General features: G+C 49.0%; 1 protein-coding gene across 3 annotated transcripts in view; it reads right to left on the minus strand.

Moving 5' to 3' along the window:
* GRIP2 (glutamate receptor interacting protein 2) overlaps positions 1-20218 on the minus strand; it is a 90604-nt gene that overhangs the window by 20645 nt on the left and 49741 nt on the right. For all 3 annotated transcript variants that reach the window (XM_074312946.2, XM_019747028.3, XM_019747038.3), the window contains exons 2-11: positions 8863-8943; positions 8465-8600; positions 7440-7585; positions 6668-6754; positions 5902-5977; positions 4515-4660; positions 3489-3636; positions 3200-3369; positions 2064-2183; positions 1579-1728 (exon numbers count right to left, since the gene is read on the minus strand). In XM_074312946.2, coding sequence (XP_074169047.2) covers positions 1579-1728; positions 2064-2183; positions 3200-3369; positions 3489-3636; positions 4515-4660; positions 5902-5977; positions 6668-6754; positions 7440-7585; positions 8465-8600; positions 8863-8943 — 1260 coding nt within the window. The remainder of the gene's footprint in view (positions 1-1578; positions 1729-2063; positions 2184-3199; positions 3370-3488; positions 3637-4514; positions 4661-5901; positions 5978-6667; positions 6755-7439; positions 7586-8464; positions 8601-8862; positions 8944-20218) is intronic.

Genomic DNA, 20218 nt, shown 5'->3' on the forward strand with positions numbered 1-20218 from the left:
TATATTCTATATATAAAATACATTTGTATTATTAATATGGATATTGAAAAGGTGTTGAGAAGTACAAATTGGCAGTTACAAAATAGTCACAGGGATGTAAAGTATAGCATAGCAAATATAGTCAACAATATTATAAAAACTATGTAGGGTGCCAGGGGAGTACTAGACTTATCAAGGGGATCACTTTGTAAGTTACATAAATGTCCAACCACTATGTTGTACACCTAAAACTAATATAATATTGAATATCAACTGTAACTGAAAAATAAAATTAAAAAATATATGGATATTGGATATCATTTATTAAATAAAATGTATTTTTATATTTCATTCTATTACTAATCACACTATATTATGATGTCTTTATATGCCATTTTGTTTATTACACATTGCAGCATGTACAATATATTATGCTGTTGGGTATATTATGTTATTATATTTATAGTTATTATTTTTTTCACTATTACACCCCTAATGATAAGGATGATGCCTGGTATCCAGGTATTCAAAATGTCATTTAACTCATTAATTATGATCATCAATAATAACAATGATGCTTTGTCACCCATTCTAGGAAGGGGACATGTAAGGTGTCCCAAGCACCCCCAGCTCCCACATGCCCCTGCCGATGAACAGCGTTTCTGAATTTTTTCATCTACACATCCCCAGCTTTGATGGTTGACAAAGGTGGTTGGTAAAGGTGTATTTTATTTCTCAGCTAACTCTGGAATCTGTTTTCCTTTTCACCTTGGTTGCCAGGAAGTTCATAACCATGCTTAGCTCCTTTCAGGTGCTAGGTGTCTTGTACTATTCCTTTCCCTCACCTGATTCAATTCCAAATGCCCAGTTTGACCTTCCATCCTTCCTGGCAGCCTCTGCAATTCACATGGCAGGAGGCTGGGTACACTTTCTACACAAAGGAAAGACTCTTCCCAGGAAAGATTTCAAAATTCTGGGCGTTTTTGTAACTTTTGCTACTTCCACATGCCTCCTGCATTGTCTTCCACTACTGTTTGCTTTTACACTCACTCACTCTTTAAAATACTTAAATACCTCATGTCAAAAGGGAACTACATATACAGTGATCATATCATAAACAAAGAGAAAAGTCTTTAGTCAAAGAGTAGACATATAAATAGCAAAAGTGAAAATTATATTCTGGATAGCTTATCTCAGGCCTATGTGTCTTTGTCTTAGAGGACATTCTAGAAATGTCAGTTACACCACACACCTGAATGGATCAGAAAGCCTGAATGAAAGAAAAATGAAATGCAGTTACTGTGAGACCTTCATGCAAATCTGAAAAGGCATCCTGGATGTCCTCAAGACACTTTGCCACCGCCTGCTGGGAATTTTCCATAATAAAAATACACGACTAAAATGTACAGAGTAACTGGCCCCCCTCAGACGTGTCCTCATGCAGCACACAACCTGCTCAACCACCCACAGCAGCCCGATGTACCACTCATGTTATTTAACGACCGACATACACACACGGAGCCCTGCCCTAAAATATCCCCCACCCTGGGCAAGTCTCTCTCAGGCAACCCAGAAGGGAGGGAAGAGACCAGAGCTTACATGAGCTCTTGTGTTCCCTTCTTCGCTGCCTCCTCCGCCCCATTGTGGTCCGGGGGCTCATGGGCTGGGATCCTCGGGGAAGGGTGCTGGGGTTGGTGCAGGAAAAGGTGTGGTTCATGGTCGGTGAGGAAAATGGAGTTGAGGATAAGGCTGGGGAGATGAGAGAACAGCAGGGTGAACCCCAGCAGGGCCCTCCCCACTGCTGCACAGTGGGTACCAGGAAGCCACCCAACCACAGGAAGCGTGGGGATGCCTTCCCTGATTCCCCTCAACCACCCGCTGTGTGACCTCAGGAAAGTCTCTCCCCCTCTGGGCCTCAAAGACTGTAGGGTTTTCACAGTCCTGGTGACACCCAGTTGCCAAGGACAGGGGCCCATCCCATCACTACTGTGCTCGGTGACGCTGGGCAGGTCTCCTAATTTCTCTGGGTCTTGTTTTCCTCCCCTCTGAAACATGCACGAGCCATAGTGGGGTGGGCATGTTACATCGGCTCTGGTCCTGGCTGGCAGAGGTGGCCCAGGTGGACGTCCTACAGTGGCCTGGCCGGGGGCTATGGCAGGAGGGCACACACGGGTCCCAGCGATGCTCGCTTCTCTGCACCTTCACTGTGGCCAGCCGAGGAAGAGGAGAGAGAAGTGCAAGCATCAGAGCCTGAGTGAGTGGGAACTCACCATGCCCCCTTGGAGGCTGCGCTCCCACCTGCAGGTGAAGTGAGGAAAGCAGGACCGGAAGATCCTGAGTTTCCCCTGAGCCAAGGGAGGCAGTCAGGATTCCATGTGTCTTGGGTACCCATGATGTGCCAGGCACTGTGCTCAGGGCTCAGCCACGCAGTAGCAGGACAGGGGAGGAAAAGCAGCCCTGGCCAAGGCCCGTGGTGGGAGGTGGTGGAGCAGCATTTGAACCAGGTCCACTGGCTCTGGAGCCCGAGCACTGGCCCATCAGCTTTAAGGACTGCAGTCGGCAGATGGCATCTGGCCACAGCAGCTTTGGGATCTGCTACAAGGCTGTAGCCTGGGCAGCCTCAGCCAGGGGCTGAGCCCTCAGGGCCCCAGGACATGGCCGTTTCTGTCCATGCTGGGCTCTCATGGGCAACCTGTGTGCCAACCTTGGGTTGGCCAAGGCTTGCTCAGACCTGCATCCTCCCCCTTCAACCTTTCGCAGGCCTTCCCCAGTGAATTCTTTGTACTTTTACTCCATCTAAGCATCTGTTTTGCACGGAAGCCCAGAGATCTGCCTCCCCCACCTGCCCCAGCTGATTGTCCAAACTGGCTGCCATGTAACACTTCCTCCCAGACAGTTCCGGCCAGGTCCTGGCTCTTCTGCTATGGGGCTTTGAGGGGTCCAGACTAGTACAACGCATCCTTGGGTGGAGGAGTGAGAACCCAACTATCTCAGGACATGGATTCTGCCTCCCTGTGCAGCACCCCCACCTTCACCCAGGGGCTTGGCCGACTCTGGAGCCAGCTGCCCGGTCACTTGGACAAGTCACTTAGCCCCTCTGTGTCTCATTGCCATTATCTGTATAATAGGACTAAGACAGTGGCCACCTCCAGGATAACGGGGAGGATCAGAATGAGTTAATACCTATGATGTGCCCTGAGATCTCTCCAAGTGGACCCACCTGCCTCTGAGGGCTTCAGGGGCCGCCGACTCTGGGGCGCAGGCAGGATCTCAAGCCGCACTTTTTCCGACACGCTGGCCAGGAGCTTGGTGGCCTCAAGCAATGAGCAGTGTTCCGTGCTGGTGCCATCGATGGACAGGATGTGGTCTCCAGCATGCAGGGCCCCACTCCTGGCCAGGTGGGGGGTGGGGTGTTGAAGGGGGAAGCTGGTCTGGCCAGACAGAGCTCTGGGAAACCTCTCTCCCTGCCCACCCACCCTCGCTGTAGCAGCACCCAGCATATGTCTCACCTGTCCACCACGCTGGCTGGCTTGATGCGATCGATGGTGATGACCGGCTTGTTCCGGTGGGAGCCGGTGGTGAGTGAAATCCCCAGGGCAGACCCCGGCGTCTTCGTTATTTCTACTATCAAGGGTCCTGAAGCAGTGGCCACGGTATCTGGCACATGGAAGGAAAGAAGAGTTTGAAATGCAAATGTTGAACACTTTCTTCCCTCTGCTATCTCGATTTAATCCTTGCTTCCAGGAAGGGCTCACTGCACTCATTTTATAGACTACAAAACTGAGGTGTGTGGAGGTAAAGGCCTTGTCCAAGTTTACACAGCCACTGTGCATGAGGGGAGGGTCAGGTATTCAGGTCTGAGGGCCCTGACCGCTAGATTTTGCTGGGCAATACTAGTTTGCTCACATTTACTGAGAGCCTACTGTCTGCTGGCACTGAACTGCAGTGTCCACAACAACGCTTTCCCATCTCAGAAAATGGCACTCCCATTGGCCCACCCAAGTGGCTCAAAACCAAAATCTAGCTCCTTCTGCTCTCGGCCCCGTCACATCCAAACATCAGCAAATCAGGCCAGCTCGACCTCCATTACGTTTCCTGAATCTGACCCCTTCTGTGCTCCTCCTCGGACACCAGCCTGGTCCAGTCACCATGGCCTTTCTCTTACTCGATGGCTGCAAATTAAAGGGCACCCTCTAGCCTTTCCCATAGCACCACCTAGTCTTTGATTTTTTTTACAGCACTTACTGACAACTGACACCCTCTATATTTGATTTATTTGGTTTACTGTTGTCCCTCCCCACCAGAATGTCAGAGCCATGAAAACAGAGACGTCATCTGTATTGTCCTCAACTGGATCCCTAGTGCATCAGACAGTGCCTAGTACATAGTGGTTGTTGCCCAAAAGCTCAGAGAGGCTAAGTGACTGGTCTAAGGTCACATAGCCTTTGCAGTGGTGAGGATCTGTGCCCATTACCCCCTTCCTCCACCTTTGGGCCTCTTCCTGCCCAACCCTAGTCCTCAGGTCCCCAGCTCACCTGGAATGGCCACGTCGTACTCCACCTGGAAGAGTGCCTCGTGGCTGCACTGCCGCAAAGTGGCCAGGGCAGCAGTGTGGCTGGCCCCATGCAGCGGGATCCCATCAACACTGAGCAGCCTGTCACCCACCTTCAAGGAGCCCTCCCTGCAGGGAAGGGCCGGGTCAGCCAGTCTGGCCCAGCGCGACTAGGCACAGCCCTGCTGAGAGTACGCTAGCAAAGGTGGGACACAGAAGACAGAGGAGGTGCAGGGAGCGGGTGAAGGAGAAAGGGATGGACCAGATGAGTGAAGGAATGCAAGAACAAGTGAAAGAATGAATGACTATGAGGGCAGCTGAGTACATGAAGCAGGCGGTGCACACGGGGGTCAGGTCAGCTCTGACGTCTCCTGCCCCCTTTGGTGCTTCAGAAATTCACAGTCCCAGCTCAACCCTAGAATATCTGCGCTGAGGATGGCCCTCTAGGTCACCACTTCCCTCCTGCCCCAGGGATAGAGGAAAACACCAGGGCCCAGAGAGGATGGCAGCTCTGCCAGGGCAGCATAGCGTCAGCAGTGGGGGAGTCTGGATGCTTCATGCTGCCCATCAGAGATTCCTACCCACTGTCCCCACCCTGGTTTCTTAGCAGCGATTCTGGCCTGGGGACAAATGTGCTTGGGAACCAATTCACCAGGGGCTCTGGGGTGGGGACCGAGCTGGGGTTCACCTCAGTTTGGGTCAAATCCTTGCCTTGGAATGCTTGCCCCAACAGGTGGCCAAAGCTATTCTGGGAGGTTCTATGAATAGCTTGTCACAGGGCCCTGTCCCAGGACAGATTTAGATTTCTGACAAGACTGTTTCATGCTTCTCTTAAAATGGCCAGGAATCTCCCACTGGGGAGGTCAGAAGCTGGGAACTGGATACATTCCTCCCCCACGTTCTCTCTTCCTAGTACCTCCGGGCCGGCCCAGGCAGGCCGGGGTGGGCAGCACAGTCAGGACCGGGGAGGCTGAATTACAGAGGCCACAGCAAGCGACGCTGATTACCATGCCCCCAAATCTCTCACAGCAACTCTTAGAGGCTGCAGTATTAGACTTATTCCATGGAGGGGGAAAACTAAGACTAGGGAAGGGAAGAGAGACATGACACCAAGGCTTGCTTTCCCCCCAGTCCCCTGAGATAGTAGGATGTCGGAGAAGAAAGAGCTTGATGTCCTTCTCATTTGGGGTTTAGTCCTGGCTCCACCAAGAACTCCCTGAATGACTACGGGCAAAGGGTGTCCCCTCTCTGAACCTCAATTTGCTCATCTGAGGAATGGGTACGACAGCCCCCACTCTGCCTCCTTCACAAGGAGCTGGGGTTGGTCAGCCCAGTGCAAAGCTGTAAGGTTTCCTCTGGCTCAGACTCACCTGTCAGCAGGGCCCCCGGGCCGCACATAGGTCAGGACAAGTGGGCGGCACTTGTGGCCATCTTCATGGGCACCTCCTGGACAGAGTTCAACAAGAGGCAGGAAATCATCTACCCACTTCTTTCCTGAGGCCCAGAGCCACTAAGCAGACTCCCTTAATTAAATCTGCTTGAGGACCTTGTCCTTGCTATTCACAGGCCCTCTTATGAGATACCAGCTATAAACCCCCTCTCCCTGCCCAGAGCTGGGGCAAAAAGGAGGGAAAATGACCGAAGACCTCTCCCGTTAAACGGCTTGCTTCCTTTCCGTGATCTCATCCTATTTCCCTTTTTGCCCTGGTTGCTAGACAGTTCCAGACTTTGTTCTCAATCTCAGTAGCAGCTTTCACCATCATTTTCTGGTACAACTTTTACCTCTCACTCCCCTCAACCACGCACACTTCATTGCTTAGCAATTTTTTGCATTTAACACTTGGCTTAATGGTCCTGAGTTCGTTAAAGTCAGAATCAATACATATATACATGTTATAACATATAATATATATAATATACAATATATATTATATGTATAATATATATAATATATTATAGTATAGTATACACACACATATATATGGGATATATGCATATGATATATCAGATATATATATATATATATATATATATATATATATATATATATTACATTCATTAAAGCAAAACAGAACACACAGAATTAGAATTAGCCACCTTCCCGCCCCCTGAACCAAGGACGACCATTACACTAACCTCTGAGGACAAAGCCAAAGCTATTGCCCTCCTTGTAGAGGGAGACGTCCACCGTTTTTGAAATGATCCCTGCGTTGTTCTCAGGAACTAGAGAGAAATGGAGGACTCCTTTGAGTCTCTCAGTCACATCACTGAGCTGGCAGATGTCCCCAAAGCTCTTTCCAGGAGAGTTGGGTAGCCAGTCACAGAGATTACAGTAAGGGTAAACTCCTCCCCCATTTAACAGGTAGGACAAGTGAGGCTTAGAGGGACCCTTTTCCCTAATTACCCACTTAGTCCACCACTTAGAGAGAGGAAAGGGCCTGCCCACGCTCACACAAAGACAGTGACAGAACTCAGGCTTGAATCCATGGCTAATGGGCTTAGGCCAGGGTTGAATTTAGACACTCAATTTCAAGACTTTAGACCAACTATGAAAGTTCAGAGCTAGGCTGAACCCTAGGCTACAATACTCGGTGCAGGATGGTAGGACAGGAAACAGTTTATTCAGCCAATGTTCCCCAAACTTTCCCCCTTAAAGGAAAAACATCTGGAAACTAAATATGCAAAATGACAATGGGTTATATATAAACAGGACCCTGCCACCTCCTGGTGACAGCCTACTGCAGTTGTAGGCAAAGCCCTCAGAGGAGGCATGGATGTTTGTGGCCAGTCTCCAGGTCCCACCTACCCCACCTGGCATGATCCCCAGCACCCAGGCCTTGGCGGGGAGGCAGCTGTGTCCACCCATAACCAAGGCAGTGGAGAAAGTTCCCTGTCCAAGGGCACCCACCGGGCGGGGGCAGCTCATACTCCACCTCCAGCACCACGCGTTCGCCCACATTCTTGAGCAGAGTGATGATCTCATCATGGCGAAGCCTGGTCAGATGGATCCCGTTCACTGACCGGATGTAGTCACCCACATTCAGCAGGTCACTCCTGGGAGCACGGAGGCCAGAGCACATGCATGGTGACAGGTGCCAGCATTCACAGCCACACTCCCCTTAAATCCTTATGGCCTCTGGATCCCCATTTTACAGGTGGGGAATTGAGGCTCAGAGAAGTCAATGTCCGGGGTCACACAGTGAGTCGGAGAGCGCAGATTCTAACCTAGACCCATCTGACACCCAGGCCTGGCATTTCCCCAATATTGGTCTGCCTGCTTTTCCTCCTGGAGGGGGTCACCCTCATAGCTCTAGCCAGCCCCAGACAAGCCCAGAGAATGGCCAGATCATCACCTCCTTTGCTAGTCCCAACACTTCCTGGCTTTTGACCACTAATCTGTACTGTTCAACTGGACACTTCTCGGGACTGCCCTTTGCAGGCCTAGAGGGTCAGCAATGGAGAGGCTAACTCCCAGGTTTCATGGAACGCATGGTCCAAGGGAGCCACCGAGGTAAAACAATGGGAAAATCCAGGGCAGTGTGTGGTGCAGAAGTGGCACACAGGTCTGTGTGAGCAGAGCAGCTGCCCCAGCTTGGGGAAGCGGACTTCCCAGAGGCAGTGTGGAGAGATGAATAGGAGTCTGCCAGGGGGATGTCATGGGGAATGGGACTTCCAGGCAGAGGGAACCGCATAGGCAAAGGCCTGGCGGGTCTGGAGAGATAGGGCGCTATGGCCAAGTCAGCCCCTGGTGTAGAGACAGACAAGAAGCTGGGGCCTGGAATTACAGCCCCCAGTGGAGGCCTTCCTTCCACAGACACCAAGCTCTCAGTTGCTCCTGGAAACAACTGCCTGATTGCTTTGCCTAAAGCCCTAGTACATTTTCCACTGGCCCCTGGTCCCCTTCCTGCTGCCCTCACCAAGCCCCCTTCTCACCTGGCCGCAAGCCCCCCAGGTCTCAGGTTGGAGACTCTGGGCTTGCCATCTTTGTCGGTGCCACCTGAGATGGTCAGGCCCAGTGTGCTGCCTTCTTTCTTGATCAGCTCCACCACAGTGACCCCTCGGAACTCCTCTGCCAACAGATGGGCGGGGCGGGTAAGGGGGAAGAATGGGGCAATTCTGGGCCCCCAGCCCTAAGACAGTTGAGGCTAATACTTGGTAAGCAGGACACTTGGCTGCATTACACTGGGTAAGATCATCTCCTTTTTACAGAGGAGGATCAGAGAGGTTCAGTGATTGGCCTAAGGTCACAGAGCAAGTTAGCAGCAGAGCCCACACCCAGAGCTCTCTGTGCCTCCAGGACAGAGGAAGAGGAAGGAGCGGGGGGTCATTACCTGGGATGCTCTGTCTGCGGCATATCAGGGCCACATCGGCTCCTCCTGCATCCTTGCTTCCTTTGGAGTAAGGCCCATCGTCTGCGGGCAAGAAAGAGAGAAAAGGTCCCGGTTCCATTTTCATTTCCATTCAGGCGAACCTCTTCTGCTTTGGGAATCTTCGACTTCATGGATGTGGCCTGTCAGAGGCGTTCCTTCCTGCCACCAGCTTCACCTGAGTGTCTGCTGCGGGATCCTCATGGCTCTCCTCTCCAGGGAGGCTCCATCTCTGCTCTGGGGGCTGAATAACATTCTTCTGAACACACACCATACACTGGGAACTTTGCAGCTGTCATCTGACCATCTCCAAAGTCCCAAGGGTGGTATTATTATTATGGGTAATATTATTCCGCTGTACTGATAAAAAAGCTAAGGCCCAGAGAGGGACAATGCATGCCCATAGTCACCCAGCTGGGAAATTAGGCAATTTGGATTAGAACCTGGGTCGACTGACTCTAACACTGGGGCTGTGCTTGCACTCCTGCTGGGACAGGGAGCTCTCTCACATGCAGACATCACAGCACAGGTGAGACAGTGGTGACCATGAACAAACTCAATCTTGAGTGGACCTGATTAATATTACTTCATGAGGATTGTACTTTATAATGTACTAGCCATATTCTCAGACATTCGAGGCAGCCCAAGGTAAGTCTGTCTCCTTTAGCTTTAATTCTACAAAACGCTCTCCCATTATTTCTTCAAGTATTTTTTCCTTCATCTCTCTGTTTTGAAATGCCTAATAGGTGTACGTCAGGACTTTCCACTTTATCCCCCATGACTCATCTGTCATATTTTCTATCTCTATTTCTCTGGGATGTGTCTAATCTGCAACGAAATCTATCATTTTTTTTAACTTGTTATGAAATTTTTCTTACATTTCGAATATAAGGAAAGTACTAGATTCATATAAAGCAGAGGTTCTCAAAATGTACTAGCATCATCTGGGAACTTATCAAAAATGTAAATTCTTTGGCCCCACCCAGGACCTAGTAAATTAGAAACTTTGAGGGTGAAGTCTAGCAATGTGTGTGTGTGTTTTAGTATATTAGTCTAACATTTTTCTCCACTTTTAAAATTATATATATATATTAAAATTATATATATATATAAATTATATATATATATTAAAATTATATATATATTAAAATTATATATATATTAAAATTAATCCTTTCTGGTGTTTATTTCTACGGGTTTTGTCCTAATCACCACTACAAGCAAGTTTGTTATTTTGTTTTTTACAATCAACTTTTAGAATATTTCCATTGACCCCTAAAAGTCTCCCTTGCTCCCTTTGTAGCCAGTCCCTCCCTCACTCTCAGCCCCCGACAGGCCCCGATCTGTTTTCTCTCCATATAATTCTGCCTTCCCTAGAATGTCATATAAATGCAATCATATGGTATGTAGCTTTTTTAGCCTAACTTCTTTCATTTAGCACAATCTTTTGAGATTCATCCGTGTTGTTGAGTGTATCAGTAGTTTGTTGCTTTTCCTTGCTGTGTGATGTCCCATTTCATGAATGTACCAGTTTTATACATTCACCTGTTGAAAGACATTTCCATTGTTTCTAGTTTGGGGTGATTTTAAACAGTCATAATAAATGTTTGCACACAGGCTTTTTTTTTTTTTTTTTGGGGTGTAAGTTTCCATTCCATTTGGGTCAATACCCAGGAATGGCATTCTGGGTCATATGGTAAGAATGAGGTTAATTTTGTAAGAAATTGTCAGTGTTTTTCAAACTGCCCACCAACAATGTGAGACGGTTCTAGTTGCTTCACATTCTCACCAGCACTTAGCAATGTCAGGATTTTATTTTTTTAGGTTTAGTCATTCTAATAGATATGTGTAGAGGTCTCTTATTGTGGTTTTAATTCACATTTGCCTAATGACTAATGATGCTGAATACTTTTCCTTATTTGCCATCCATATATATCTTCTTTGATAAAGTGTCTGTCCAAATCTTTTGCCCATTTTTAAATTGGGTTGTTTGTTTTCTTGTTTTTGCATTTTTATATATTCTGGCTATAAATATTTTGTCAGATGTAATAATTTACATTTTGAAAAGCCCACTAGGTGATTCTGTGTCACACTGAAGTCTGGTATAATGAATCCTATTTACCCAATATCTAGTTTTAACAATTATTAACATTTCCTCATGTTTACTCCGTTTATTTTTATCTATGCTAAAATATTTTAAAACCCTAGACACAATGAAATTACACCTCTAAATATTCTGGTATGCATTAAAAAAATAAGAACATATCTCTTACATAGCAAAAATACCATTATCGCACATTATAAAATACAATCATTCTTTAATTATTAATTTAATATCTACTCCATATTCAAATTTTCCCAATCCTAATGAGTTTTTTATTATAGCAAGTATAGTTTTGGTTTTTCAAAGCTCTGTGTGGTTCTTTTGCTTCTCTCCTTGTTGTGTTCTTTCCTTTTCTATTATTCCTTATGTGTCTAATAATTTTAAATCTTTTCAACATTCATCTATTATTCTATTTACTATTATCTCAAACTCTTGAGAGAGATTTCTGCTGTCTGGGCTATCTGATGACGCTCCCTCACGGTGGATTGTTTCCTTGTGTGTTTGGTAATTGTTGTACTATAGCTCATCTTAGTGGGGCTTTATATGTGGGGATCTTAATAAGCCTGGTTGAGGGTAGGTCCCTCCAGTGTCCTGAGAGAATCTGTAATTCCTTCCCCTGGGTGCCTGCCAAGGCTTCATTACATTACCCTGACACCAATGTTTACATTAAGTCCTTGGCTCCAAGATTCTAGAACCATGGAGGGAGTATAAATTATAACCTTCTACAGAAACAAGGGGCATACTTCGAATCACAAATTCTCAAAGAAGACCTAGCCAAGACAGAGAAGCTTTTGTTTTATCTCCGTGGTGAATGGGTGGATATTTTCCAAGTTCTCCCTTTCACTGAGGGTATATCTTTTTGAAAGTCCTGGCTTTAGGCTTGGGTGTCAGTTCCAACTAGGGAAGGTAGAGGGCATCACCTCCTATACCCCTAAGCTATTAAAACCCAGCACTTTGGTTACTGACCATCAAACACTCATCCTGCTGGTTTTCAGTTTCCTTTTCATTTTTTGTCTGCAAATGCATTGAATTTGTAGATCAATTTGTGGGAAACGAACGTCTTTACAATATTGAGTCTTCTAATAGATAAACATAGTATATTCCTCCATTTAGTTTTGTCTTATTTAATTTATCCCAAGGATATTGTGTACTTTCACGGGTAAAGGTCTTGTACCTTTTTCACTAAATGTATTCCTAGATATTTGCAGTGTTTTTATGGTATCATAAATGAAATTGTTTTTCAAAATTCATTTTCTAATTATTTGTTGCTAGTATATAACAATACAGTTGATTTTATATTCTGACCTTAAAAATTCACATATTAATTCTGATAGCTTATCTGTAGATACCTTTGGATTTTCTGTCATCTGTGAATAATGACAGCTTTATTTCTTACTTTCTAAACTTTATACTTTTTATTTCTTTAACTTGCCTTATTGCACTGGCCAAACCTCTAGTTCGAAGTTGATGGAAGTGGCTGTACAGACCATCCTTATCTCCTTTCCAGCTCAACCTCTACTTGTTCTGTGAGTTCATCTGTGCATCTCAAAGCAGTTTGGAGCTAGAGGTCTCAGGCCACCTGCTCTGTGATGATGCCAGAGCCCTGCCTCCCTGCAGCGTCCCCTTGTCTTATGCCCTGTGCATGCTCTGGATCCTCTATGTCCTGACAGGAGAGGGGAAGAGGACTCATATGTCACGCACCAACCATGCCCTGTGCACACCACCCACACGATCTCCTTCTATCTCCTTCACTTGTCACAGTGACCCTGGGAGGAGATAGGTGCTTCCATCACGCCCACTTGACAGATGAGAAAACTGAGGCTCAGAGCAGCAAAGTCCTTGGCCAAGGTAGCCTCTACAAAGAGCCAGAACTAGACCCCAGGCCCCTTTGCCTACCCTACCCCATGCTCTAGTGTCCCTTGACCACATTTTTTTTTTTCATATTTCTTCTCCAAGTCCTTTCTCAGCACTGGACTGAGATGGGCAAGGACAACTAACAAACCATCAAACTGGGGCTCTCCCACGCTGCCTTCAGGGCCACCCCTCTCAGGCACCAGGTATACACCATGGGCTTCTGCTGCTTCTTCAGGCCTCACCTGAGCCTGCACACCCCTGCCCCCTGCCTGCCCTTGAAGAATAGCCTTCCTGCCGCCCCCACCCCTGTGGCTCCAGCTTGGCCCAGTGTTAAGCGCATGGGCTCAGGGCTCAGCCAGGCCTGAGAGCAGGTCCTGGCTCAGCCATTCACCAGCTGTGGGAAGGCCACTCCTCTCCCCAACTCCACCTCCCAGTCTCCTGATCATTGCACGACCTAACTCACAGGACCTGTCTCCCCTTCTCACTTCCTAGAGGAGGTGTGAGAAAGAAGGGTTGGAGAGGAATCTGCCTTGGCAGGGGGCAGAAGCCACTTATCCCACCCCAGCCAGTTCCTTTCAGGAGGGGGAGGATCAGATGAGGGTTCAGCCAGGGGTGGGGTCAGTCTGGTCGGGGCTCAGTCAGACCCGAGAGCAGCGTTCAGTCTACAGCACGTTTCTCAGCCTCGGCAGTATTGACATTTTTGCTGGATAATTCCATGTGGTGGGGGGGTTCTCTTCTGCAGTATCTGTTTAGCAGTATCCCTGCCCTCCAACCACTAGATGCCAGCAGCACCCCAGCCCAGTCATGACAACACAAATGACACCAAACATTGCCAAATGTCTCGTAGGAGAGCAATACTGCCCTCCACTGAGAATCTGCTGCTCTAGAGTCAAGGTTGGGGCTCAGGCTGGGCTAGGGGCAGGGCTCAGCGTGGGTCAGGGGTGGGATGCTGGCTGGGTCTAAGGAAGCCTAAGCACCTTCACCACCTGCAGCTCTAACCACTGAGAAACCATCCCTGCTTCCCCCATCACTCCACTGTGTCACACCAATGGCTAAGCTCCCTTTGTTTCCCAAAAGATGGTAAATAACAAATCAAACAGCAGTTCAACCTGGAATCATTTCTAGGACCTCTGGAGTTGGGCACACAGCAGCCCAGCTCACCCCCTTCCCTCAGGCTCCCTGTTCACATCAGCTGCCAACGATTTAGGCAACACCCCATTAAGTATAATGCTTCCCATTACAGTTCTCTAATTCGCACTTCATTTAGATTCAACAAGATGTTTCAGAGCTAATAAAATTAATAAGACTGCATTCTATCAAGTGTGTGACAGCGAACTTCTCTGGTATTTCATGTGGGCAGTGCTGGAATTAAAATCTGTCTCATCCTGTGCAGATTAGATTCTGCTACTGGACAATCCCTCTCTCTTGGGAAGACCAGAGATAAGTTTGCTGGCTCCAGGTTTAGGAGTCTGGGGATGGGGGAGGGGCGATTATCTCCTCAGGAAAGGAAGAGGAAGCTGAGGATCAAGTTTGCCAAATTCAGAGCAATAGGATCCCAAAGAATGGAGTGGAACAACAGTAGGTTCACGGTGGAGTTTTGATCCTTGATATTAAAACTGAAAGATTCAGAGACTCGACGAACAATGGGATCTCCAAACGCAGAATTCTGAAGCAAAAGATGCAAGACGCTGGCTGCTGAAGGCAAAGACCCATTTCCTGGGCTGATTCCGTGGAATCCTCCAAGTTTGTCCTCTCCCCCCTTTCCTCATCCCAATATTCAGATCTTGCTCCAGTGAACTACTCGGTGCTGAATTGGGCTGCAGTGATACCCTTGAGACAGCCGAGATGCATGGGTCTGCTTGTCTCAGCACTGAGTGGCCCCAACTCCCTCCTTCTACAATTTTTTGCTGCCTTTGGGTCCGGCTGTGGGCCATCGATTGCCCCAGCTGTCAGGTGGGCCTGATTGTGTGCTGCAAACCAGGAGTCATACAACTGTGTGCAAACAAGGAGTCAGTGGGCAATAAGCGAGGACTTGGGACTCTTCTCTAGGGAATGTTACTGCATTTTAGCGCGTGGCCTTGATGACCTTTCTTACAGGTTGAGGCCACCCTGGATAGGTGAATTGCAGGATAAGAAACTTCTGGATATCTAAGACCCAGTGCCCTATTCAGAAAGGCATCCAGAAGGATCGCTGCTATAATGTTTGCTGAGGCCTGTTCAGAGGGGACATACCATCCCACTGTCACAAGCATCCTTGGGTGGAGGGGGAAACTAAGGCAGCATTTAAACCAAGAATCAAAGCAGGACCAGAATTACCAATTGGCTGTGTGACTTCAGTCTCTATTTCTCCACCCATAAAATGGGGGTTTATCACACCATTGCTGGCTCTAGCCAGCCCTGGCTTGAGAATTTGAGGGACTTATTTTATCTATAGAAATCCTCATGGGGGTTCAGGCCCCAGTCCCCCTCTCTCAGAGAACATGCTCGCTCTCTCCCGCACTCTCTTTTTTGTTCTGGAACCTGGTAATTATATGCTTAGAGATGAAGGCTTTTCAAAAACATCTTTCCCACCAATTTTCAGCTGGAAACGTGCATAAAAAACAGAGATATTTTTATCCGCATGTTTCTTTTTTCCTGTCTCCTCCTTCCAGCAATGGGCAATTATGAGCTTTTGCCTTCAGTCAATCCGTCCTGTTAAGAACTCGCTTCAGAGGGAAATTCATTTCCGCAGCGATGCCAGCCGTCCCAGTAAATGCGGGCTGGGTGAGTCGCGGGAGCAGGCGGGAGAGATGCTGAACCCAGCACAGCCAAATACACCTGGTCCCAGACCCATGCTGTGCCCAGAGTGGGTGGGTGGGTTTCTTTTTATTTCATTTCTCTTGAAAGCGTTGCTAATTTGCCTTCATTATCTACATCTCTCTGGGGCTCCGGGGAGCTACTGAGCTTTGACAAAGGGAAAAGGAAGTCAGCCCCTGGCCAAGCTGTCTTTGCCAGGACCCCGCCTAAGCAGGAAAGGGATGCCCGAGGGGGTGTTGCTGGGCAGGGCTGTAGACTCAGCCTTGACTGATGCCTGGTTTTGTGGGCCTCCAGGAGGGAGCATTCAGCATCTGGTGTTGGGGCGGGGCAGGGGGGGTCGGGGTGGGGTGGGGGCGGCGGGAGGCAGTGCCCTGAGAAAATGAATACCCAGAGGTTCAACTGGGGATGAACAGGAAGTGACTGCCTGACAGGGAGCAGGACCAGGGTGCCCCCATGTGCCAACTGGGAGAAGGAGGCCCACACTCGCCCCTGGGTCTAACCATCACAACTGTACATGGTGACCTATTGCCAACTCTCTGGGTGAGCCTGCTGTAGCACTCCACCAAGTGAACCGCCAGTCCTGGCTTGGTTGGCCCCACCTCAGACGGCATTGCTGGTTCAGGGGAAAAAGAAGGATGGACTTTGGACTTAGGCAAACTTCAGATTCTGATTTAATATCTGCTGGTGTCTAGCTAAGGGATCTGGGACAAGTCACTTCTCCTCTCTGACCCTCAGGCTTCTCCTCTGCAAAGTGGGGGTGCCAGTGCCACCTCATGGGTAAATGAGAGGAATCAGTGAGATTCTGTGGTACAGAGAAGCCATGACACATGGTAGTTCCCTCCCTGTCTCCTTTACTCACCTTGTTAGAAAGGTTTTCCTAGATTAATAAATAGTAACAACTCCTGTTGATTAAGTGCTGGGTGTTGTGCTATGTGCTTCATAAGCGTTAACTCATTTAATCGTCACCACTTTCTGAGGTAGTATGATTGTTATTCCCATTTTACAGCTACGGAAACTGAGGCAGAGAGAGGTTAAGCGACTTCCCATGTTAAGGAGCAGGGCCAAGATATGTACAATAATACTAATGTTCTAAGAATTTTAATATTATTACCACATTATGGCCATAATAATCTTATGTGGTAGGTACCATTATCATCTCCATGTTATAAATGAGGAAACTGAGGCACAGAGATGTCACTCAGCTGGTGAGCGACAGAATGACTGGAATCAGGCCTTTCTGGCCCCCCACAGACCACATCCTTAACCCTTGGCTCTGTTCTCTCCCTCCCACAGAGGACAATGGACCCTAAATGAGGGACACCAGGGAAGGCCGTGCTGCCCTCCAGGAGGGCTCAGGGCTCAGGCACCCACAGGCTGAGCATGTCAGGGCTATCAGAAACCATGGACATGACCCAGAGAGGTTGCCAGCCCTTCAATCCCCCTTCTACAAGGTGTGTGGGGCCCCTGGCACTAGGTCTGGAGCCATGCTTGGGTTGACATCCCACTCCATGGGGCCATGGTGGCCCCAACATCATGTGGGCTGGGGTGCAGGCTTGAGTTGGGCCTTGGCTTTCTGGGTCTGTGCTCTCCCACTTGACTCTGAAACTGGCAATATCGAGGAGCATGACCTCAAAACTGAGTCACCATGGAACCATTTTATTTCCTAACAGTGGCTGCCTGGAGCAGTGAAAAGACTCAATTCACTCCTTTGAGAGTAAAAGCAAAATTCACACCACAAGTGAGCCCTCCGCCTCCCTGTCTTCACCTCCTAATACTCTCCCTTTGCCAGCTCCATTCCAATGTACTGGTCTCCTCACTGTTCCACATACCAGACTCATGCCAACCCCAGGGCCTTTGCACTGGCTGTTCCTTTTGCCCAGAATGCTCTTCCCCAGACATCCACCAAACTCTCTCCCTCACCTTCTTCAGGAACTTGTGAAAATGTCACCTTCTCAGGGAGGTCTTCCCCAGTCAGTCTGTTTGAACTTATACCTGCACCCTCTACACCTCCAATACTTCCCATCACCTTCCTTCCATGCTTTATTTTTCTTCATAGCGTGAAACACCATCTAACGGACCTCACTATCTGCCTGTGTCACACTAGGGTATCAGCTCCAGGGGGCTCAGTTGTTATCAGCCTGTTCATTGCTGTGTCCAGCACAGAGAGCCTGGCATACAGTAAGGGCTCAGTAAATTCCCACTTACAGATTAGGAGAATGGGAATCAAAGAGGTAGAGTGAGTTGCTCAAAGTTGTAGAATCATGAAGAGGCAGAGCCACTAGGCAAACCCAGGCCTCCCTGACTCCAGGCCATAACCTCCTTGGTTTGGGGCCTGGAGTTTCCCCATGGCTACAGCCGGTGCTGTGGAACAGGAGGTCAGGTCTGCCCAGGATTCAGGTGGTTCTGGTGAGAGTCCCCTCAGAGCAGTGGGAAGTCCAGGGACACACACACACACACACACACACACACACACACACACTCTGCCCAAGGCTCCCTGGCCGTGGCTGGGTGGCAAGTACACACTCAGGACTAGAAGGCTCTGGGAACAAAGACCACTTTGTGGCCAGAAGTCAGAAAAGAGTGAATACTGAAGGGTGGGTGGGGACACACACACACACACACACACACACACACACACACACACGACACACACACTTCCTGCCAAAATCTGCGTTCAAGCCTACTGTGCGTCCCAGCCCTGGTCACATTCTTTCCCGCAAGGGCCCAGGGTTAGCGGAGTGGTGGGGTAAACAAGGCTCCCACAAGCAAGATTAGACTTGGCCAGGGCATGGGCCTGAGAAAGGGCTCATGCAGGCAGGAGTCCTTCGGGGGCAGAAAAAGGGCACTGACAGTGAGTCTTGCAGACTCCAACTCCAAGCCTAGAGCTCCCTGAGGGCCACCTCCAGTGGCCTCAGCCTTCTCTGCAAAATGTGGACGGTGTATGGAGTAGCCACCTGTTGGCTGCCCTTGTCCCCCTGCTCCAGGGGAGGCCATGTGACCAGGCCCGGCCAATCAGCGGCCCAGTGATTGGTCAGGGGTGGGCATGTGACCCAAGCTGGGCAGACAAGAGCTGGCCCTGGGATGTTTGCTGAAACTATTGAAAAGAGTCCTTCCTTAAGAGAACTGAGATGGTTGACCTTAAGCTCTGGGCACCTCAAGAAGGGGAGATACTTCCTGGAAATTAAAGCCATCTAGAGAGAAGCAGAGTCCTGGAGTCCTAATGATGTTAAGTGAGCACCTGGATCCTGCTGTGCCTAAAGTTCCATCTTTGGACTTTTCTGGAAAAGAGCCTCGGTACTGATACTAACTGAGGCAGGTTGATCATGATGGTCTGTGACTTGGGGAGGAAACTACAGTGGTGAGGGTGAGGATCAAGTCATCGGACAGAGAAAAAGCCGGAGAGCTCATGAAGGGCCTTGAATGCCAGGAGGAGGAGCTGTGATTGCATCTGAGTTTTAGCAAGCTCCCCCCGAGGCAGCTCAGAGCGAGGAGGGGGAAGCCGGAGGCCAGGCCAGGGAGGAGACTGGGCAAAGGTCCAGGCAGGCGGTGCTGAGGCCTGAGTCCCACGGGAGGCAGAAGGCCCATGAAGGGGAAGACACCTCCCTGGCAGTGTCTCAGGTGAAGGTCTCTGGGCTACCCCTGCCCTTGTAGCTCTGACCATTATAGGACAAGGTGACCCCATTCATCTGGGCCGTAGGTTGAGCGGACCCCTGTGCCCCCAGGAAGGCAGTGCCTCCATTTATAGTGCAGTCACCAGGAGAGGACAGGGGGAGGCCACCTGGGGTCAAATCCCAGCTTTGCCAGTTCTGGATGTACAGTCTTCGATAAGTCACTTCACACCTCTATGCCTCGCTTTCCCCAACTGTAAATGGAGAGAATAAATAGTCCTGAACTCACAGTGTTGTTATAAGGATTAAATAAGAATATGCACAGAGAGTTTAGAATAGAGCCTGGCACATAGTAAGATCTCAATGGCTATCAGCTACTATTGTTCATGTGATTAAGTTGGTGCAAAAGTAACTGCGATTTTTGTAATTATTTTTAAGCTTTTAAACCGCAGTTACTTTTGCACCAACCTAATATTATTATCTGGGGGCCGGGTGGTAACCCCGCCTCTGCCCCTTGCCATAGGTGGGGCGGTGGGAGCCTAAGTTCACAGGGCCCTGGAAGCAGGGTGGGGAGAACTCCCCTGTGAAAGTCCTGCGCAGCCAATCCCAGCTGGGCTACTGCATTGAAGCTTCGGAGCCTTGGGTGGACCACCCCCCGCCCTGTGTCCCAGTTTCCTCTTCTGTCCACAGGGGCCACAGTCCTTACCTTTGGAGTTGTTGTGAGAAGGTAAAGTCAAGAGTATGTGGAGAGTGGGAAGAGATTGACAGGGGCGGCCCCAGGGCACCTAGTGGAGGAAGACCTGGTCCTGGCTCCTGACAAGCTCCCTGTTGGGGGTGTGGGGGAAGCAAGGCCAACCTGGCAGGCTGAGGCTGGAGAGACAGATGGAAAGATGAATGGATGGAGCAGCTACATCTGCCCTAGAGCCCCTCCCCGGGGCCCAGCCCTGGGCCCACCCAG

Source organism: Rhinolophus sinicus, chromosome 5, assembly GCF_057876585.1.
Source record: "Rhinolophus sinicus isolate RSI-liver-muscle chromosome 5, RSI-T2T, whole genome shotgun sequence".
NCBI lineage: Eukaryota > Metazoa > Chordata > Mammalia > Chiroptera > Rhinolophidae > Rhinolophus > Rhinolophus sinicus.